This window comes from Rattus norvegicus, chromosome 4 (genome assembly GCF_021556685.1).
Source record: "Rattus norvegicus strain SHRSP/BbbUtx chromosome 4, alternate assembly SHRSP_T2T, whole genome shotgun sequence".
NCBI classification, from domain to species: Eukaryota; Metazoa; Chordata; class Mammalia; order Rodentia; family Muridae; genus Rattus; species Rattus norvegicus.
In genome coordinates, this window is record NC_141537.1 from 81,894,096 (window position 1) to 81,914,165 (window position 20,070).

Below are 20,070 nucleotides of genomic sequence, written 5' to 3' on the forward strand. Positions count from 1 at the left end.
GCTAAATTATTCCTGAACGGGACACTGCCCTGTGACTCAACCTTACTCACCTCTGATTGATACAGGTTACAAAACTCCTGGTCAAAATGCCCTCACAACCTGCAAAAGGATGTCTTGCCTGCCAGGGCCCTGTGCTAGGGGTAGCCCCTGTGCCCCTCGCTTCTCCTCAGAGCCGTGTGAAGCACGGGATGCCTTCTGAACTCTTGCCCATTTTAGCATTCTTTCTTCTCAAATATGGTGCTCAGAAGGGAGCACACTATGCCAAATGCCTCTGACTCCGGGGGAATGAAGGAGGGAGGAGAGTTCAGCTCTGGCAAGTCTAGTTCAAGTGGCCTGCTGGTAACCACGACATGTCACCCCGGCCATCACCTGAAACCCCGGGCCTTTTTACACATGGGTGGCTTTGAGGCAGCCCTTCTTACCTCAGAGGTTTGCCCCAGCGACTTACCCAGATGGCAGAGTCTTATGTTTATCACCATTAAATTCAATGAGTCCTGGACACAGTTTCAGGCCTTTTGATCATAAGATCTTTTTGCATCGTAATTCTGTCACCTGTAGATCAGTTTTACTTCCCAGTCCAGTGCCAGGTTGTTACCTGCCAGTCATACAGCTAGCTGTCCCTCAGCTCCCCAAGGATAATGTAAGAGGGGTTGTCATAAGGTTTGCTGAACTCACAAAAGACACTGCTGCCTCTGGGCCCTGCATTTCCTGGAGCTTAGCATCACTAACAACCCACGAAATTGTGGGAGGTGCCCTAGCGGGAGGTAGCCGCTGATGATGAGTGAAGATTTTGAAGACCGGTTAACACTGGGAGGAGCTATGAGCACTGGGAGGAGCTATGAGCACTGGAACCCCAGGAAGTGTGGTTCCTGAAGCTGATGTGCGGAAGTTATTAGAAAGGCACCTGTCCTGAGGTGGGCCCTTACAGAGAAGATACAGTCACCAGGATTGTGTCCTGTGGCTCACATTGTTAACTTGAGAGTGGGTCGTCAGCCTCTCTCACACTGTCATTAAGTCACACCCTGTGTCACTGGAAGGCCCAGAAGGCTTTGGCCAGATTCTGGACCTTGACTTGCCCTGGTAGCTATTTAAAAACGTGAGTAGCAACTCCTTGCTTTCATAATTATGTCGCCTGTGTTATCTGTTATAGCAAGACAAAATCGGCTGAGATTAAAGGCAGGAAGATGGAAGCGAGGCACAAGGGGGGGGGTGCAGAGGGTGCCGAGTCTGTCTGTTGTATATTGTGCTAGAAAATTAAACAGTACAGTGGTAAATGATCGTTGAAGCAGAATATAAGAGACAGGGATTTTTTGTTTGTTTGTTTTAGAAATGCACTCATATTTAGATTGATTCGCTTGAAATCTTCACCACTTAAAATCTGAAAATTGCTTATCATGCATATTCTACTCGAGTTATAAGAATACATGTAGAATTTGCCTTTTTAATCTATATGTTAAAGTTATCGTAAGTGTGGAACATACACGGTGTGGTTACATTTATGTATAATTCGAAACTATGTCACCGATTGTGTGAGAAGAGAGGACGGAGTCATCTTCAGACAGAGTAGAGTATTAGACAAGAGGCTCAGAAGGCAGGCGCAGCGTAACTTTTAATTTAGCGTGGTAACGCCACTGCACTCTCTCTGGGGGTGGACCTTCAGCTGGTCACGTGAGGGTGAATTAGACGGGTTCTCTGTGGCGGGGAAGCAGGGGCTGATCTGCACTGAGCAGGGTGCTTTCTACAGGACTTTTCCTTTTTTTCTCAGTAGAGACAAAAAGGAGAAGCTTCTAAATGTCATAGCCCTGGGCACGAAGCATGGTCCGAGGGTTCCCGAGAGGATGTGGCGCCATGCGTACAAAGAGCTTAGGAGGTAGAGATGCATAAATGCGGGTCAGATGGGGTTTACCCAGGAAGACTATTCCAGGGTCCAAGAGCAGGCAGCGGGTCTTCAGGAAACAATGTCCTTTTCTTCAAGAATCATAGGCAGTCTTCAACTCTTTTGCTCATGGGGGTCTGGGCAGGGTACGGTCTCACTGTGTAGCCCCAGCATATATGAAACTCACCATGTAGACCAGTACGGCCTTGAGCTCATAGCCAGAAATCTGCCTTTGCCTCAGGAATGCAGGGATTAAAGGCATGCTCCACCACACCCAGTCAGATGTGAATTTATGGTTAGTGGATGACTTGACATTTTTCTACCTGGCTCATACTAACAAAAGAGCTCTTGGATTCTTCTTTTTTTCCTTACTTTGAGGCAAGAGCTATAAAAAAATTTATTACAGATAACTAAATAGCATGTAATTGTTACTATTGCAGCTGTAAAAATGACATACACTTTATTTCACTTTTTCTAAGGTATAACTTTAAAAAATTACCTCAAGGGCCGAAGAGGTGGCTCAGCGATTAAGAGCTCTGCTTGCTTCTTCCAGAAGCTCCTGGTTCGGTTCCCATTACCCACATGGCAAGGAACAACTCTGCATGACCCCAGACCCAGAGGATCTGGTCCCCTTTTCCAGCCTCTGCAGGCACACATTACATTTACATGGGACACAGATGTTCATGTAGGCTAAATATGCATGGTTATAAAATAAACACAAATGAAATCTTTAAGAAACTTTAAATTGTTGGCTTTACTTGATTGATCAGTTGATTGATTGAGTGATTGTGTTCATGTGTGCTCATGCATGAATGTCATAGTATGAAGTGAAGGTCAGGGAACAACTAGATAAGGTTGGTTCGATTCTTCTACCCTGGGGTTCCTAGGGACCCAACTCAGGTCATCAGGCTTAGTGGCAAGTGCTGTCACCAACCCGGCCATCTTGTTGGCTCCACCCAGCTTTTTAACTTGGTTTCTGAGGATCTGAGCCTAGGTCCTCTTGTTTGTGCAACATCTCCTTTATCCACTGAGCAATCTCCCCAGCCCAAGGTCTGACCTTTAAAGAATGCTCCAAATAGGAGATGGTGCTTAGTGACTTAATAAGAACATGTAGATGAACTCCTTATAGGTGTCTATAAGCCGGGGACGTATCCATACAATGGAACATTCTGCAGCCACAAAAAGGAGTCCGGCTACATGCTGCCCCATGCACGAGCCTCAGAAACGACATACTGAACGGGATGAACTGGATCCAGCAGGCTGCCTATAACCCGATACAAGGTGTAACCTGATACAAGATATAACCCGATACGAGGCATGTGAAATGTCAAATCAGCAAATTCCTAGAGGCAAGGAGATCACCGAGGTCATAGGCAGGGAGCATGGCAGACTGGAAAATGACTGCCAAGAAGCACAGGGCTGTGTTCCGGGGTTACAAAAGCCTTCGAGAACTCGGTAGGGATGAGGCTGCACAATCTGGTGACGAAGCTGGAAGCCGTTGGACACTTTCAGATGCTGGATGTCTACCGTGTGAGCATCTCAACTGAAATAAGACCGTTCGAAAATGTGCAGATCATTTTAAATCATAAAACTGGTTAACCTGAGGTCTCTAATGTCTGTCTATGATACATCTAATGAACAAATACTGTACACACAACTAGATAAAAATAGAGAAATGCATCCTCATCCATGCGGAAACTAAATCAGCAGCTGAGGTAGGACTGCTTACACATCTACATCCCCCAGTCTGAACTCCAGACCACAGCTCACTCACCACTGGATCTGGTGTACCAGGGAACATGGTACAAACTCCTGCTTTTGTTAGCCTCGAGAGTAACAAAGTCATTCCAGGTTCACCTCTCTGATAAGCAGCCTCTTTCTGATCTCCATCCTCAGAAATTAGAGAATAGTTCATACAAATCAGCCTTATCAACCATTCTGGAGACAGAGGGAAAGACTCAGGGCAGTCAAGCACAAGGCTCCGTTGGCACCAGCCAGGCCCCCAGTAATAAATACATTTATTGCTTGGACAGTAAAAAGTACTGGAGAGTTTAAAATAAATTCAGAGTTATTTAAACTTAATTTATGACCAGGAAAATAAACCCTCTCTTCCACCATTAATGTTTTTTATCTGGGCCATCAAATGTCACACGCTACTGATTTTGGATGTAAGGTCACTGGAAACAACATATCAAAGGTGTCAGCACCACAAATCAAGCGAAATTCCCTTAAAAATAAAAACGTCAGGAGTAAAATAATAGGCAATGGTTATTTCATGCTATGAAAGACTTGTAATATATCAAAGGGTTCACCTTTTCCTACCTTTATGATGTATCATTCTTAACACTAAATACACTTCTGCTCAACAGATAAAGTAAAGAAAACAGGCATCGGGGCGCTGATGATACCAAGAATGATGGCACGTAATAACTATCTGGAGGCACATAAACAGGAGAAGGCAGCCTGCTGAATACATCAAAAGACAGACAATGACCCTGCATATATGGGGCCCGCTGCCTAGCACGTCAGTTACTTTAAGAGGGCGCCTTAAAAGTCACTGTAACCAGAGCCTTTGAAGGCAGAATACAAATGACACCGGATTTTGGATAAGGAACAAAAACTGAAAGGAATTGCCACAGGACCGAAGTTCTCTATGGGAGCTCAGATCCAGAAGCAATCTCTGGCCTTTTATGCCAGGGTTGAATAAAATAGAAGCACATGCCAATCTTCTGGGGAAGACAGAAGATAAAGGAGACTCGAATCAGATGGGTTCTTTATGATCCTTGTGTCTTAGAGTTGACAGGCAATGGCGTTTGCCATCACGAGTCGGTGCTAAATGCATTAACCCCTGGCATGGTAAATTCACCCAGGATTATACTCTATGTAAAAGTACCTGACTAAGGGGCTTATCTATGGAAGCGTCAGGTAAAAATGACTTTGTTTCATCCTTGTGACAAATATTAGTGATTTTCTAGGACACTGAGGGTAAAAATCTTGCTTCCCGATTCAAGGACTCATAATCCAGCAGATGAAATGGCTCTGGGGAAAGATAAAGGAGGAAGGAGGAAGGAGCCATTCACATAGAAGTACAAATTTCGCCCAAGATGGTAGTAAGCAGTTAGAGAGAAAGCCATAACACTTTGGTTTAAGCCTCCCAAAGTCCTCTTACAGTGGATCGGGGAGGGAGAGGTCATGAATTTCATCGAGCAGGTGAAAGACCCCAGCTTAGCAGCAGTAACGCCATTTTGCAAGGCTATATTTAAGATGACTGGTTCAGAGAAAGGTTAGAACACTGAGTACACAGCGGCTGCCAAACAAGATGTGTTTGGTTGAAGGCCTGGCAACAGGAGGACTGCCGTTGAGCACCTGACAATGAAAAAAAAGCCCCGAGAGAGGTCCCACACCCTGGTGGGGGGCCGAGTCAGTCGTTATGTTCCAAGAAGGTAGCTAAGAAACTTGCCCCCGGGCTGAACCCTTGGGGGGGCCGAGTCAGCCGTTATGTTTCAGGAAGGTAGCTAGGAAACTTGCCCCCGGGCTAAACCCTTGCCATATTAGAATCCACCAATTATATCCCTGTAACCATGCATCTGCTTCTGTATGCTTGCTTCTGCTCCCCAAAATCCTATAAAAGCCCATCCTTGGTTCCGTGGGGTGCGCCAGTCCCCCGAGTGACTGAAGCGCCCGCAGGTGCCTGTGCCTGTGTATCCCGACAATAAACCAAATCCTCTTGCTGATTGCATCCTGTGGTGTCTCGGTCTGGTCTTTAAAGTTGGAGGGTCTCCATCTCGAGAGAAAGTTCTCCCTGAGAGCTTTTCACAGGTTAACGAGAGCCCTAGATGGCCAGCACCCTCCTTATGCTCCACCGGATCCCTCCTCTGTTGCTGCTGCCTTTCAGAAGACTGAGCCGTGGCTGCTCCATGACGGAGGACAAAAGGCTTTTCATCAGCTGGATTTGTGTCACTGTGACCAGCAAAACCCTCACAGAAACAACACAAGAAAGAAGAGAGTTCCTTTGCCTGATGGTTTCAGACAGTCTCTCTCGGTCTGTCTTGACAAGAAGTCAGAGTGGGACAATTCTGTCTGTGACAGTGGTTGTGTGTGGCAGACTGTTCCCGTGGTGGCAGGTCAGGAAGCAAAGAGCAGGACAGGAACCTTCAAAGCCTAGGCCTAGTGGCCTACTCCTACCAGCTAGACCCCACTTCCTAAAGACTCTGCCGCCTCACCGAAGAGTGCTACCTGCTTAGGAACTGGTATTCAAAACACAAGACATTTTAGGTGCAAACGATAAAAGACATGAAAATCTAATCCTCTTCACTTGGCTGATAAACTGAGACCCACCCGCAAGTGCTTGACTTACTGTAGCCTGGTTCTGACGGGGCTACTACTGTGACTCTCACATGCCTGCCTCGCATTCATGAAGCACATCCTCTAACCGGGAGGCAGGTTCCCTAAAATGGCTTCTAACTGGTTTCTCTGGAAGTCAATTTCTCTGAGAAACCACTTATATTCGTACTTGTGGGTGTTTCTGAGCGGCTCTGTATGACGTGGTTGTCTTAGAAGAAGACTCCATGAGAGTGTGCCCTTCTAAACAAGCGGTTAAGAAATCACCTGCTGAAATCAAGTGTGACTCTGGCAGCAGCAGCAGCTCGGGCAAGGTTCTGAAGTCACTGTACATCCTGGCTGCCTTATTCCAGTGGGTAGTGCTGTGGTGAGAAAGAACGCTCTCAGAAGAGCCTGCCTTCGGTCGGGAACCATGAGGCCTGCACCAGACGCCCCTGTTGTCCTGTGTCATGGTTAAGCTTCACTGTAAATATGACTGGATTTTGGGTAACCTAGGAAACGTACCTCAGGGTGTCTGTGAGGCTGTTTCCAGAGAGGTTGGCCAAGGAGGAAAGACCTACCTTGAATATGTGTGTCACCATCTCATGGGCTGGGGTCACAGACTGACTGACGCAGAGAAAGCGGTCTGAGCACCCCATTTATCTCTGTCTGATTCCTGACAGCAAACATAGTGTGCCCAGCTCTCCCACTCTCCTGCCTCAACGATAGACCACACCCTCAGATGGTGAGCCTGAATGAGCCCCCTTTCCCATAGGTTGCTTTTGTCAGATATTTTCATCCCAACAATGACAACAGTGGCTACTACAACCTGCTACTGAGTACAGCTCACTGCGCTTTCAGACAGACTGGAGTCTAGACCACACGTGGGACTGAACAGTGCATTGTGGGAGTGCAGACCCCTTGCAGTCCAGGGATGTTCTACCTCACTCTGTCATCATTTGTGAAATCTGCTTGAAAACTGGAGGTCACGTCAGGTTCACATCAAGAGAGACAAGAGCCTTAAAGTCAGCCAGCCCCCTGTTTATTGGTGGATTTGACTTATTATAGACAACTAAGGCTGAGGCAATTCTACAGGCATCAGAGATTAAAAACAAAAAACAAAAAAATACCAAAACTCAATTTTAAGGAAAACCCCGGGTTTCTACCAGATGTTTATTGAAGAGTCTTGTTGAATCAATGAGACCTTTCAACACAGAGAGTGAGAGGTATTTAAGATCAAGTGCAGATGCCGGACTTTCACTAGCTTCCCTGAAGTCTGAGGGCCACTTTCCCTTCCTATGGACACACACTCTCACTCAGAAGTAATTGCTAGCCTTGCTGTCCGATTACGTGGAAGTTCGATATAATTAGAGACATATTTGGGTCTTTACAAGCTTCAATTCTCGCCCAGAAGCTTCCAGCCGGCTGCCTCCTCAAAACACTTTATTAAGAACCTGCTTTACTGTCGCAGTCTTTAAAGGAAAACAATAACTCCCAAGTACGTTTTATGGGAGTTGCTCAAAATATGAGCCACGATGCCAGAAACCAATAAAGCCAACCCGGAGAACTTCCATCCCAGGGCTGCCGTAAACCGCCACAGAGCAGCCTGGGCATGCTCGACCCGAAAATTGAAATTCATTTGCTATAATGCTGTATTTTACTGGAGAAACCATGCCGGATCCTGCCTTTTTAAGACCATGTTCTTATTCTGTTGATGATAATGTGACTTAGCCTCCTCTACATCCTTCCTCTTGTCCAGAGTCCCAACAATTTCCTTGTCATCCCATCCTAAGTACCAGCTTTATGGGGTGCCATGCATTAGTTATGTTTAACAGAGGGAGATGCTTGAATGGACAGTGGTTTTGAGGCCACACCTTAGAGAGGAGGCATCCTCAGTGTGCGGGCACAGGGAACTTGGATGAGAACACCCCAGTATTTTCAATGTTGAAAGCGAATAGGCCAGGGGGTATTGAGAATCAAGGCCAGCTCTTTGAGAGCCTGAGGTCAAGGTAAGCCCTTCTGGAACCAAAAGCCAGCAACATGAGGCTTCTGGAAAGGCAAGTGCTTCTTCCCCAGGCTACCTTGCTACCTGATAAGCTGAGTACCTGTCAAGTAGAACACAGACGTCATCACAGTCTAGGCGTGGCCTTTCCTAGGGACCCATTTCTTTCTTTTTAAAATTTATTTACTTATTTTATGTATATGAGTATACATGAGTACACTGTAGCTGTCTTCAAACACACCAGAAGAAGGCATCAGATTCCATTACAGATGGTTGTGAGCCACCATATGGTTGCTGGGAATTGAACTCAGGACCTTTGGAAGAGCAGCCAGTACTCTTAATCACTGAGCCATCTCTCTAGCCCCAGGACCCATTTCTTAATGAACACCTATTAGGAATGATACATTTTGGAAGAAAAGCTCCCAAAGGCTTATTTACTTAAAGCTCCCCATAACAGAATACAGCATTGAAATTTACCCCCTGTACTGGGCAGTGTTTCTTAGGCTGAAGTTATACCTAGTCCACAACTTGTGGATTTGGGAAATCCCAGCACAAACTTAGATCAATAGCATACAAGGGCTGAAGAATGAAGAGGGCTTGATGGTGAACCATGGCTACCGACTTCACTGGAAGGTCAGGAAAGCTGCTGGGTTTGTCTGAGGATATTTCTGGAGAAGATGAACTAAGCTGGGAATGCATACGTTAACTGTGAGACCATCCCATTGTTTGGGGACACAGATGAACTAAAGGGAAAGGGAGAAAGCCAAGTAGCATAGATGTTCTAACCTCTCTGCTTCCTGACCACCATGAAGGGAGCTGCTCTCCTCCACACGCCCTCCCAACCAGGACGCTATGGAACTTCCGAGGTCCTGAGACAGTAAATCATCCCGGTTGAAGCTGTTTGCCTCCGCTATTTGGCCAAAGTGGGAAGGAAACTGACTAACACAGAGGGTAAGTCTACAGTCCTAGGGAGAGAAACTGAGGTAGGGATGTGTGGTCCTCACAGTCTTAGTTTCAAATAAAATGCAAACATTTGAGTGACTCAGACTACTTTCCCTTGCTAAGACCCAAGGCAAAGAAGGGTGGATCCAGTAAGGGAAAACCTGCGTGTATTTCCACTGTGGCAGCCAATCTGACACAGAATGATCAGTAAAAGGACAGTCATATTGTTAAACAACAACTTTAACCTATTTTAGAAGCCAATTTGTTTCATAGTAGCACCAAAAAAATATCTGGGTTTAGCTCTAACAATGTACGTGAGATGTCTATAAAGAGAACTGCAAAACTCTGCTGAAAGAAATTAAAGAAATTGAGAAGTACACAAAGAGGTTTTGTGTTTGTGAGTGTGACGCTTTGGCACCATGTTCTCCAGATGTAAGATTCTCCCAACTTAATCATTAGATTAACCATAATTCTAATAAATATACCAACAAGTAGCTTGGTGGGTACTGACAACTGATTCCTAAAGGTTGTGTGGTGAGGTGAGAGACCTAAGTCATGTAGAAGAAAAATAAGAGCATTGAGTGTCCCTGACTTCAGGCACTGTCTAAAGCTGCAGCCATGAAGAAAGCGTGGCACTGCCCAAAGCAGGGCGAGCAAGTCAGGAGAACAGAACTGAAGGGCCAGACGCAGGCGGACCTATGCCGCTCAGCTGCGGTGCAGTTCGAGGGAGCAAAGATGGCCACACACCACAGGGAGATGTGAATGGGCAGCCGCTTCTGCGGAAGACGGTTCAGAAGTTTTGTTATTTTAGTTTTTAGTGTTAGGGTTAGATCTGGGAAGTTAGGGGGAGGGAAAATAGAAGCGATACCTATTCTGTTACACTTTCAAAGACTAATAAAATATTTTGAAATGTTCAAAGCTTTTAAAAATTATATGCATTTATTCAGAGAGGGAAAGGATGGATGGATAGATAGGTAGATAGATAGAGAAATAGATAGATAGGTAGATGATGGATAGATAGACAGATAGAGTAGATAGATAGATAGAGTAGATACGATAGATGGATAGATAGATAGATAGATAGATAGATAGATAGATAGATAGACAGACAGATAGAGTAGATAGATAGGTAGGGTAGATAGGATAGGATAGATAGATAGATAGACAGAGAGATAAAGTAGATAGATAGATAGATAGATAGATAGATAGATAGATAGATAGATAGGGTAGATAGGATAGGATAGATAGATAGATAGAGTAGATAGATTGATAGATAGATGATGGATAGATAGATAGAGTAGATAGATAGATAGACAGATAGATAGAGTAGATAGATAGATAGAGTAGATAGATAGGTAGGGTAGATAGGATAGATAGATAGATAGATAGATAGATAGATAGATAGATAGAGTAGATAGATAGATTGATAGAGTAGATAGATAGATAGGTAGGGTAGATAGATAGATAGGTAGGGTAGATAGGATAGATAGATAGATAGATAGATAGATAGATAGATAGGTAGAGTAGATAGATTGATAGATAGATGATGGATAGATAGATAGGATAGATAGAGTAGATAGATAGATTGATAGATAGATGATGGATAGATAGATAGAGTAGATAGATAGGATAGATAGATAGATAGATAGATAGATAGTGGATAGATAGGTAGGTAGATGATGGATAGATAGATAGGTAGATGATGGATAGATAGATAAGTAGATGGATAGATGGAGTCTGAGTGAACACACAGAGGGTATCCTTCAGTTCTCTTCTTCTACCATGTGGGCCCTAGTTTTGCGTTGTTAGGCTTGTTGGAGACCGCCTTTGTTATCTTGCTAGCCCAAGTTTAGCATTTAAAAAACAAACCCAGAAATTTAACTATATCATTCCTTGGTAGTTACTCAAAAGGACTGGAAATCTAAATCTACCAAAACTCAGCCAAGCAATGCTTATAGCATTGGGGTGGTGGTGGTGGGCGGCTGTTTCGTTCTGTAACTAAGAGAAATTGGAGTCAGTCAGCAAACATGTCCTTCGATAGGCAAATTAGATAAGCATGAAGACAAGAGGACAGTATTAAGTGACCGAGGGCTGAGAAGATGATGGAGAAGATGAAGTGGAGAAAGGTGGTTAAAGACATCAACTTGAATGGCCGCACAGGGTGACACAGTGTCCGGAAAGGGCAGAGCCATGGAGACACTGAAAGTCAGTAGATCCAGGGGTGGATGCAGAGCAGGGCAGGAAGGCTGAGCACAGGGGATTTGAGGGCAGGGAAGCTCCTCTCTACAGCCGTACATGGGTGCATTCCTGATGCTACACATCTCTGAAGCCCATAGGAGGTTTCCCACCAGACTTTTGTCAATAACCACACATGTGTAAAATGTTGTCAATTACAGCAAATATGCCACACTGAGGCGCTGCTGTGAATAGTGGGGCTACACCGTGCACAAGGGAAAAGACACGACAGCAAGCTATGCTTCATGCTCCATTTTCCCCTGTAAATCTGGAGTTCCTCTGAAAACTATTCTACTAATTTCTCTTCCAAAAAATTTGCTTTGCAGAGACTTGTTTGAGCAGATGGCTTTAATTGCCCAGAACAGCCCACTTCGTCTTGTCCTGCAGATTTTGGCCAGTGGAAAGTTTCCTGTGAGAAACTGTTTATAGGCCTCCCATCAGGTCTAAAGAATACTTTTTTTGGTGGGGGTTCTTTTTTTCGGAGCTGGGGACCGAACCCAGGGCCTTGTGCTTCCTAGGCAAGCGCTCTACCACTGAGCTAAATCCCCAACCCCTAAAGAATACTTTTAGATACTAACATAATACTTTTAAATGATAGATAGACAGCACTTTCATTTCTAATCTACAGATGAAGGAATTGAGTTTCAAAGGTGAACTTTAGGGACCTGAAGAGATGGATCAGAAGTTAAGAGCACTGGCTGTTTTTCCAGAGGACCTGGGTTCAACTCCTAGCACCTACATAATGGCTCACAACTGTCTATAACCCCAGTCCCAGGGGACCTAACACCCTCTTCTGGCCTCTGTGGGGCCTGTGTGTTTATGGATCACTGAAATGCACTCTGACAAACCTGCTATACACACAAAATTATACATATATTAAAAAATACTAAAAAGTAATTTCTAAGGAAGAGGAGACACAGAGTGTTAGCTGGAACCAGACCTCCTGGTCAGTTGGAATGGTGACAACTGACTTGTTGACACCTATTCTAAGAAACAAAAGCTTCTTCATTTCTTTTTTTTTTAATACTATGTACTCTATGGGTTTGCTTAATTTCTTCGTTATTTCTAGTAGATTTTTTTTTTTGGCTCTTTTTTTCAGAGCTGGGGACCGAACCCAGGGCCTTGCGCTTCCTAGGCAAGCGCTCTACCACTGAGCTAAATCCCCAACCCCTTTTTTTTTAATAAATATTTTTATATGCATGTGAGTACACTGTCACTATCCTCAGACACACTAGAAGAAGTCGTTGGATCTCCTTACAGATGGTTGTGAGCCACCATGTGGTTGCTGGGAACTGAACTTGGGACCTCTGGAAGAGCAGCCAGTGCTCTTAACCTCTGAGCCATAAGGCTGCATTACCAACGTCGACAGCAGTGGCCGTCACTGGACATTTGGAAAACTTGAACCATGACTGGACTAGCCATTGTGTGGTCACCTACTGATCTTGCCATTGAATTGGTCACATAGGGAAAGACCTTTTTCTGATGGCCAGACCCACCTTATGAGAGGCCTCTGAGAAAGTGAGAAGAGGAGGAGACAAGTGTGGAGACTGCAAAGACAGGAGGCAAGCACACCTCTAAAACGGAGTCTGGTTGCCTGACATCCCCTCACTTCTTGGTCAGTGTGGATGAGCTATGCCTTCTCCCTCAGTCAGTAGGGCTGAGCTAGGTTTCCTCCCTGATCAGGAGACAGGCAGGCAACCTGACATTTAAGGAGCAGGTCGCTGTCATCTCATCTGGCTGCCTTTTCTAGGCTGCCTTCCTGGGCCTCTGTCCACAAGCAAAATTAACATAACCAGAGGCTGTTTTGAGAAGCAGAAGGAATCTGCAGAAAGTGTTAGATACAGAATAAATAATCACCATTGGGCGGCATGTGGACGAAATAAGGAGAGTCATCTGTCTTTACCGCTCTTGGCTTATTGGTACATCCTAAGACCTGGGGACAAGCACACAATCCCTACTCTGAGACTTGACCCGAGTAGCTGGGGGTCATGAAATATCTGTGCAGACTGGGGGTGAGGGTGAGGGTGATGGGTACAGAGATGTAAGCTCAGAATCCCTGAGAGGTTAGCCACACACCACTGTGAACGTATCTAACATGACAGAATTGTGCCCTTAAGATAGCCCGGATGGTAAAGCTGTGGGCTTCCATTTGCAACTTAAATCATATTAAATAGAAACAAATTTAAGCAGGGATACATTTGAATGTACTATTGATAGTTACAGGATTTTGTGGCCAGGAGCATGGCAGAAATCATTTAAAGAAAGCGGCAAATCTAGAAGATTCTATTCAGTAGATGGAAAGTTATGATGGTTTAGACACAGTGGGGCTGGAATAGGAACAGGGTACTGTGGAGAAATAGGTGTGTAAAGGAGCTGGGGAGAGGCACAAAGGCGAAAACCAGGGGAGGAGCGTGGGGCTGTGGCCTCTGGGATGTCCCAGGCACCAGCCAATGAGCGCACAGTTCAGCTCCTCCAACCTGTCTGGCTTCTACCTAGGTCCACAGGGCTCCTCCCCTATGCTGCTGTTTCTCACCCTCCTCATGTCCCTTCTCTCCCCAGCTCTGCTTCCTCGTAGCTTTTAGCTTTTACAGTTCACCCCATGACGCCCGCACACCTCACACTTCTTGACCTTCGTTGTGTCCTTTACTAGCTAACTGACCAAAATAAAAACGAATTCTAGAGGCAGAGCTACAGACTGGGAGAAGCCTTGAGCCTCCATCCATACCAGCAAACTTGCTACAGCCATTTTGGATATTAACTTGGAATATTTAAGGAGAATTGTCTAAACATCCTGTTTGGCTTTGCAGTCCCACCTCTCTGCCTCCTTCTCATCAGTGTCTTAATCTACATCTCAGAAGATGCCTGCTGCAGTGTCCGGCATCCATGAGTAAATTATGGGATGTATTAACTATCGTCCATTGAAAGAATATGATCAGTCTCCAATGGATCTACATAGCTTGGCCCAAAAAGATATGCTGTAGATACAGAAGTGTGTGTGAGTGGGTGTGCACACACACTTGAGCTTGCTGTAGATGCCATACAGAAGTGTGAGTGGGTGTGTGCACACACATGTGATGCTTGCACAATTAAGGTAAAATGTGCACATAAGTCCCAATAATAATTGCATCTTGAAGATATCCCTTTTTTTAGACATCCCTAGGTAGTTTTCATGCTTATACAAAAATCTTATTAAAACTGCTAACATTTGAAGTGGGTAATTTTTCTTTTACCTATTTATCATTATTTTTTAAAGTAAATTTAACCCAAGACAAAGAAATAGTCCCAATAAAAGGATTTTTCTTGGTATTTTTCATCCTTACAGACTAATTTGTAATGAAGTTCCCTACAAGCGTACTGGTTGGACACCTCTGGTCATGTGATAATTCTGGTCCAAACAGAGTGGTATGTGCCAGTCTTGGCTGTTTGTGGACACAATGAGGGCAGTTTTACTCAGATGGGTTTGAGGGCATGAAAAACACTGAAGGACTTTGCACCTCAGCCATGAATAAAGCCTGGAAAATGTCAACCTTTCAGGACCTTGTGGAAAGGAAAGGACTTGAGATCAGAGAGGATTAGAGTGCAGCAACACAGAGGGAGCTGTCTGTGAGAGGAAAGTAAATAAGAAGTCAGATGTGCTGCACAGCTGTTATCCCAGCACCTAGACCACTGAGACAGGATGACCATGAGTTCAGAGCCAACCTGAGTTATACATTGTGGGGGTTTGAATATGCTTGGCCCAGGGAGCGGCACTATCACAGGTGTGGCCATGTTGGAGGAAGCGCGTCACTGTGGGGGTGGGTTTTGAAACCCTCCTCTAGCTATCTAGAAGTCGGAAGATCTGATTGCCTTCAAATCTAGATATAGAACCTTTGGCTCCTTCTCCAGCACCATGTCTGTCTGGATGCCACCATGTCTGCTGTGATGATAATGGACTGAATCTCTGAACCTGTAAGCCAGCCCCAGTTCAGTGTTGCCCCTTAGAAGAGTTGCCTTGCTCATGGTGACTTCTCAGTAGTGGAAACCCTAATAGGACACATTACCAAGGTCAGTCTGATCTACATAGTAAGACTCTGTCTCGAATATTAAAAAAGGAACGGAAAGAAAAAAGAAATATGAAGAGAGTCAAAACTCACGGAGTATTTACTAAACTATTATGTGCTCATCATTATTAGAGACACTAGTGCTGGCATCCGGTGCACGTCATGAGCCAGGCCAGCGAGTTCCTTATTTTCATGATGTCAGGGCTAGAGGCAGGCTAGTATTGGTTAAGGAGTGGGTGAGCTAGAAATAACAAAAGACTCAGTATAATAATAGCTTACTCAAGTTCGAACAAGATTCTCTGTCCCATCAAAGAAGTCCATAGCTATTTGGCTAATGGCTGGCAGGGCTGTATCATGTCACAGGTCGTCAAAGACTCTGAGTCCTTTTATCACAGAGCCCGGCTACCTTCAGCATTTGTCTTTCATCGCAAAGCCCAGCTGGCTGCTCCAGACTCAGTGACCACGTTCCCATCCAACCAGCCGGGAGAGGCTGCTCTGGAGAAGGTAAAATGGCGCAGGTGCCGCCTCTTTCTAAGGACACGCCCACTTACACTTGATTGGTCAGAGCTGAGTTAGGGGGGTTTTCCTGACTACCTAGAGGTGGAGGTACCTGGTCTTGTCTTGACTGACCACGTGCGGGGGCTAAAGTATGTGGTTGTGCTACTTGGTCATGGAAAGATGTCAGAAAACAATTAAAAGCATCACTACACAAGAAGTAGTTTGATGACTGAAACTTGTAAGACAGGGAGTTACTAAGACGGACGAACCTGAAGAGGCCTAGCCATTGAGGAGTTTTAACTGAAATTAGAATAAAAGGTAGTCATAGAGAAATCTGGAAGAAGAATGTTTCTGAAGGAAGAGATAGCACAGGGCCCCATGGCAGGAACAAACAGGATTCGGCTAAGGATGGAAAGTGTACTTGTGAATGTACAAGGCACCAACAGGGGTGCCCAAGATGGGAATGCAAGGTGGGCCAGGGATGGCGCGGTTATATTAGTTATCTTAGTGCTTTTATATATAAAAGTGTGTGAGTGTGTGCGTGTGTAAGTATGTGTACACGTGCTTGTGTGTGCGTGCGTGCGTGTGTGTGTGTGAAGAAAGAGAGGGAGAAGGAGAGAATGAGGATCTATATCCCAATGTGTTCTCTGCCCCAAATATCCCAAATTTGAGGCCAAGTAAATGGACAGAGCAGAGAGTCACAGACCTATGGCTCTCATAATTACAATAAATTTTCGGCTACCCAGAGCTCTGCTTCTCTCCCCGTTGGTGTCCCTGGACCCCCAGGTGTCCTTACTGAGTGGAAGTGGTTGTTAGGTGTCAGGGCTACTTTAGCGTCTCCTTGGCCTCCTGGCAAAGTCCTTACATTGTCATAAACTAGAAGAGGGACAGAAATGGTTGCACTGACCCCAAGGTAGCCTGATCAGAAGGTGAAGGCCATTAAAGATTGTAGAGCCCTTCTACTCAGATCAGGTGATGGGGAGCAAGTTCAACAAGGCCGAATTATTTTGCAACTACTATGTAATTTAATTCTCATAGTATCCAGGGCATTGGGCAAATGGGTCTTATTCCCACCACAGTGGAAAAGAGATTTGAAGCAGGAAAGGAAATTGACTGACCTAAGGTTAGATAGCAGGCTGACAGCATCCTAAGCATGTTCTCCACAGTGGGGGCTGTGGCTGCTCCAACACACACCTTCCCGGTGAGCTACTCACATGTAAAGCAAAACAGTCCAAGGATGCTCTCCACCCTGTTAACCCGGGGCTGGGACTTTTCTCAGGAAGGGAAATCCAGGGCAAAGTGGGGTAGTTGGTCCCTCTCTGGAACAGTCTGGGGACACCAACACGCACTTAACTAAGAAGTGCCAAGGCGAGGGAAAGAAAACAGGTCTCGGGAAGGATAAGGCTTCTCGAATGGTTTATAATTTGCTTTCAAAGTCGAATTGCTCATGAGAAAAAGGAGGCACCTAAACTGTCTAGAGAGGGTTTTATCTTCCCCTATAAATCTTGAGTTCAGAGAGCCTTGTGTTGATGAAGCGTTTCTTTCTCTGAGTTCAGCCTCCTTGACCTTCAGATGTCACTGGCCTAGTGGGCATCTCACCCTGAGCAGACTGAGCCAACCCAAGGGACAGCTAGAAAAGGTCGTGGAGATGACACAGATGAGCTCACGTGCACAAAGGGGGCTGAGCTCAGGACTCGGGGCAGAGGTAGAGGTTAACAAAAGGGGTATAAAAGGTTCCAGGAAGCAATGGGTCCTCAGAGATGAGCAGCAGCAGGCTTTGCTGGCAAGGGGATATTCATGGGTTTTAAAGTTTCTCTCTTGGGGTTGGGGATTTAGCTCAGTGGTAGAGCGCTTGCCTAGCAAGCACAAGGCCCTGGGTTCGGTCCTCAGCTCCGGAAAAAAAAAATAAAGTTTCTCTCTTAAAGTTCTTGGCTGGGACATTGGGCTACACCTTTTATTCTGGTCAGATGGAGAAATAGAAGCAGATGTCAACCATTCACGAAACAGGCCCTGGTCCTAACCTTGTCTGCTCTAACCCAGTCTTCATAGAAGCTCCCAGAAGGCCGTGTGCACAGGATTACCACCTCCACAAACATGTTATGGTCACAAACATGTTTGGTTTCTTGTTTTTCTTTTCCCATCTCCTGAGAGGAATATGATGCTGGCCTTCCACATCCACAGCTAACTCCATCTATCATGGTTTCTCTATGTGACATGCTCTCCCTTTGGAACCTGAGGTGTGTCCTTAGTGTGGAAGGGTTTACCACACAGGACCTGGGATTTCTCATTCACATAGGAAAAGAGCAACGTTCAAACAGAAGTTGGGAGCCAATATTTTATTTGGGAGCAGTGCTGGTTAAGAGCAGAGGAAGAGAGAAAACTGAAGGGGCCATGAAGTCATGGCTGATGGAGAGAAAAACTCAGCCTGTTATTTCATTGGGTCCATGAAGGCACAGGATTAAAGGGCAAGGACCGAGTGAAAGCTGGTGGGTTTCTGTGAGTTCTCTTTCAGAAGGTCGTACAGGCCACATGTGCCTCTTTTACTGCTAAGAAAGGGTGGTTGTGTTTGCTTCCCTTCCGATGTCTTTTCCTCCATCTCAGTGACCCACATTCTTTTCTCAGCTACACAGGTGCACAGCCCAGCCCTCAGCGTCTCACAAAGGCAGCTCCAGCAGGGTGCTCACAGACACAATGGCTGGATTGAGAAGCCAAGCATCAGTGCGTCCATACAGAAAGTGGTAATCACACAGCCCTCCTCCCCCAGGAGTTCCCTGCTCCTATGTTGCCAGGTCATGTGAAACCGTTGGACAGGTGTTGCCACACTTCCCTCCCCGCTAATGAATCTGGCTGTGCTGTGAGGATTGAGCTGGAGACCTCAAATCAATGTTTGCAGCAGACAGCAATGTCAGGAAGGTGTGAATCTGCCACACAGCAAGATGGTCTTAGCAAGGAGTCCGGTAAGTCTCTTCTGACTACCGCATCTCTCCAGGGGAGGCAGCAAACTTTGCAGACCACATCTTTGGTTTGCCGAGACCGAGTTTTGCATGTCACCTCAGGCAAATACCAGACCCCAAAGGTCAGGGCTGTTCTCATAGAAGGATGACCTTCCAGGTTCTGGGAGTGGGGGACCCAGGTTCATGTCACAAGTTGCCTAGACCAGCCCTACATAATCTAGGGTGAGTCACTTTCCTATCGTCTGGGACAAGATGTTTCTCTCCTATCCTGTTTGTCAACAGCTGAGATGTCATTGATATATGTTTAGCCCACAGTAAGTTTTATATAACAGTTATGGTCAATCCCATGTTAGGCACAGAAAGTGGAGCAATGCACACTGATTGGGTCTTTGCCCAAGCAATTCTTACAGAATTACCCAGAAGCCTGCACCAGAGCAAGAGGAAGTCTAGTGTCATTTCCAGGCCCTCACTGACTCATTGGAGGTGCCTCTCTGGGCTTCCTTCTCCTTCGGCATCCACCCTTCATTACAACCCACCCTGCCCCTTTCCATGCCTGCTGCCCTGACAGGGCTTGTGGTATTGGATGAGCCACTTGAATTTGCAGAGCTGGCTCGGTACGGAAATCCACACTTCCCTGGCTCGTCATCTACTCGGTGCCACTTCTGGGTTAAGGGTACACAGGTGGCCTGGCACAGAATCCTCCCCGCACATATTACACAGCCAGGCATTGCACACAACCTCTTCATTCTCCTGGGGACAGAAGACAGCCAATTCCTCAGATCTCTCTCTTGGAGAGCCCTGGATGTGTGAACTTGGAAAGAGAAAAGCCTTAAGAAGAGGGTGTGTGTGATGAATAGCTGATTGCACCAAGGAACCATTAGAAAAATAATTAGAGGGTGAGAGAGAATGGGCAGGAAGAACTGTGGCGGCTCCCCCTGGCCCAGTCGCTGTCTCTTGAATCCAAGAAACGCTGGGACATGATTTAACATGACACACGAAGGCGTCAGCTGGGTTCACAAGTGCAGTGCAATTTGGAGGTGCGTGTGCCATGCGATGCTGTGGCGTTTCTCCTTAGAGTCCAGGCTGAATGATGACAGCCAGGAAGCACTCCAGATGGAGAGTCACCACTGTGCTCCCTCCTGGAGACAGGCTTCCCATCCTCCAGAAACACAGGCAGAGAGGAGGTTCAGGGAAGACTGAAGG

General features: G+C 45.8%; 1 protein-coding gene across 7 annotated transcripts in view; it reads left to right on the plus strand.

Annotated features, from left to right (window-relative positions):
• The first annotated feature begins 746 nt into the window (after positions 1–746).
• The window catches only part of LOC147994853 (uncharacterized), a 29,230-nt gene continuing 9,906 nt past the window's right edge, over positions 747–20,070 (plus strand). For 2 of the 7 annotated variants that reach the window (XR_015686570.1, XR_015686573.1), the window contains exons 1-3: positions 856–1,096; positions 9,011–9,149; positions 18,536–18,870. Coding sequence is in view for 1 of the 7 variants with exons in the window: in XM_087659742.1 (XP_087515868.1) it covers positions 15,770–15,919; positions 18,536–18,651 (266 nt within the window). In the remaining 6 variants the exon portion in view is untranslated. Of the gene's footprint in view, positions 1,097–9,010; positions 9,150–15,605; positions 15,920–18,535; positions 18,871–20,070 lie in introns of those variants that run through there. The other 5 variants (XR_015686572.1, XR_015686569.1, XR_015686571.1 and 2 more) reach the window with 5 other exon arrangements.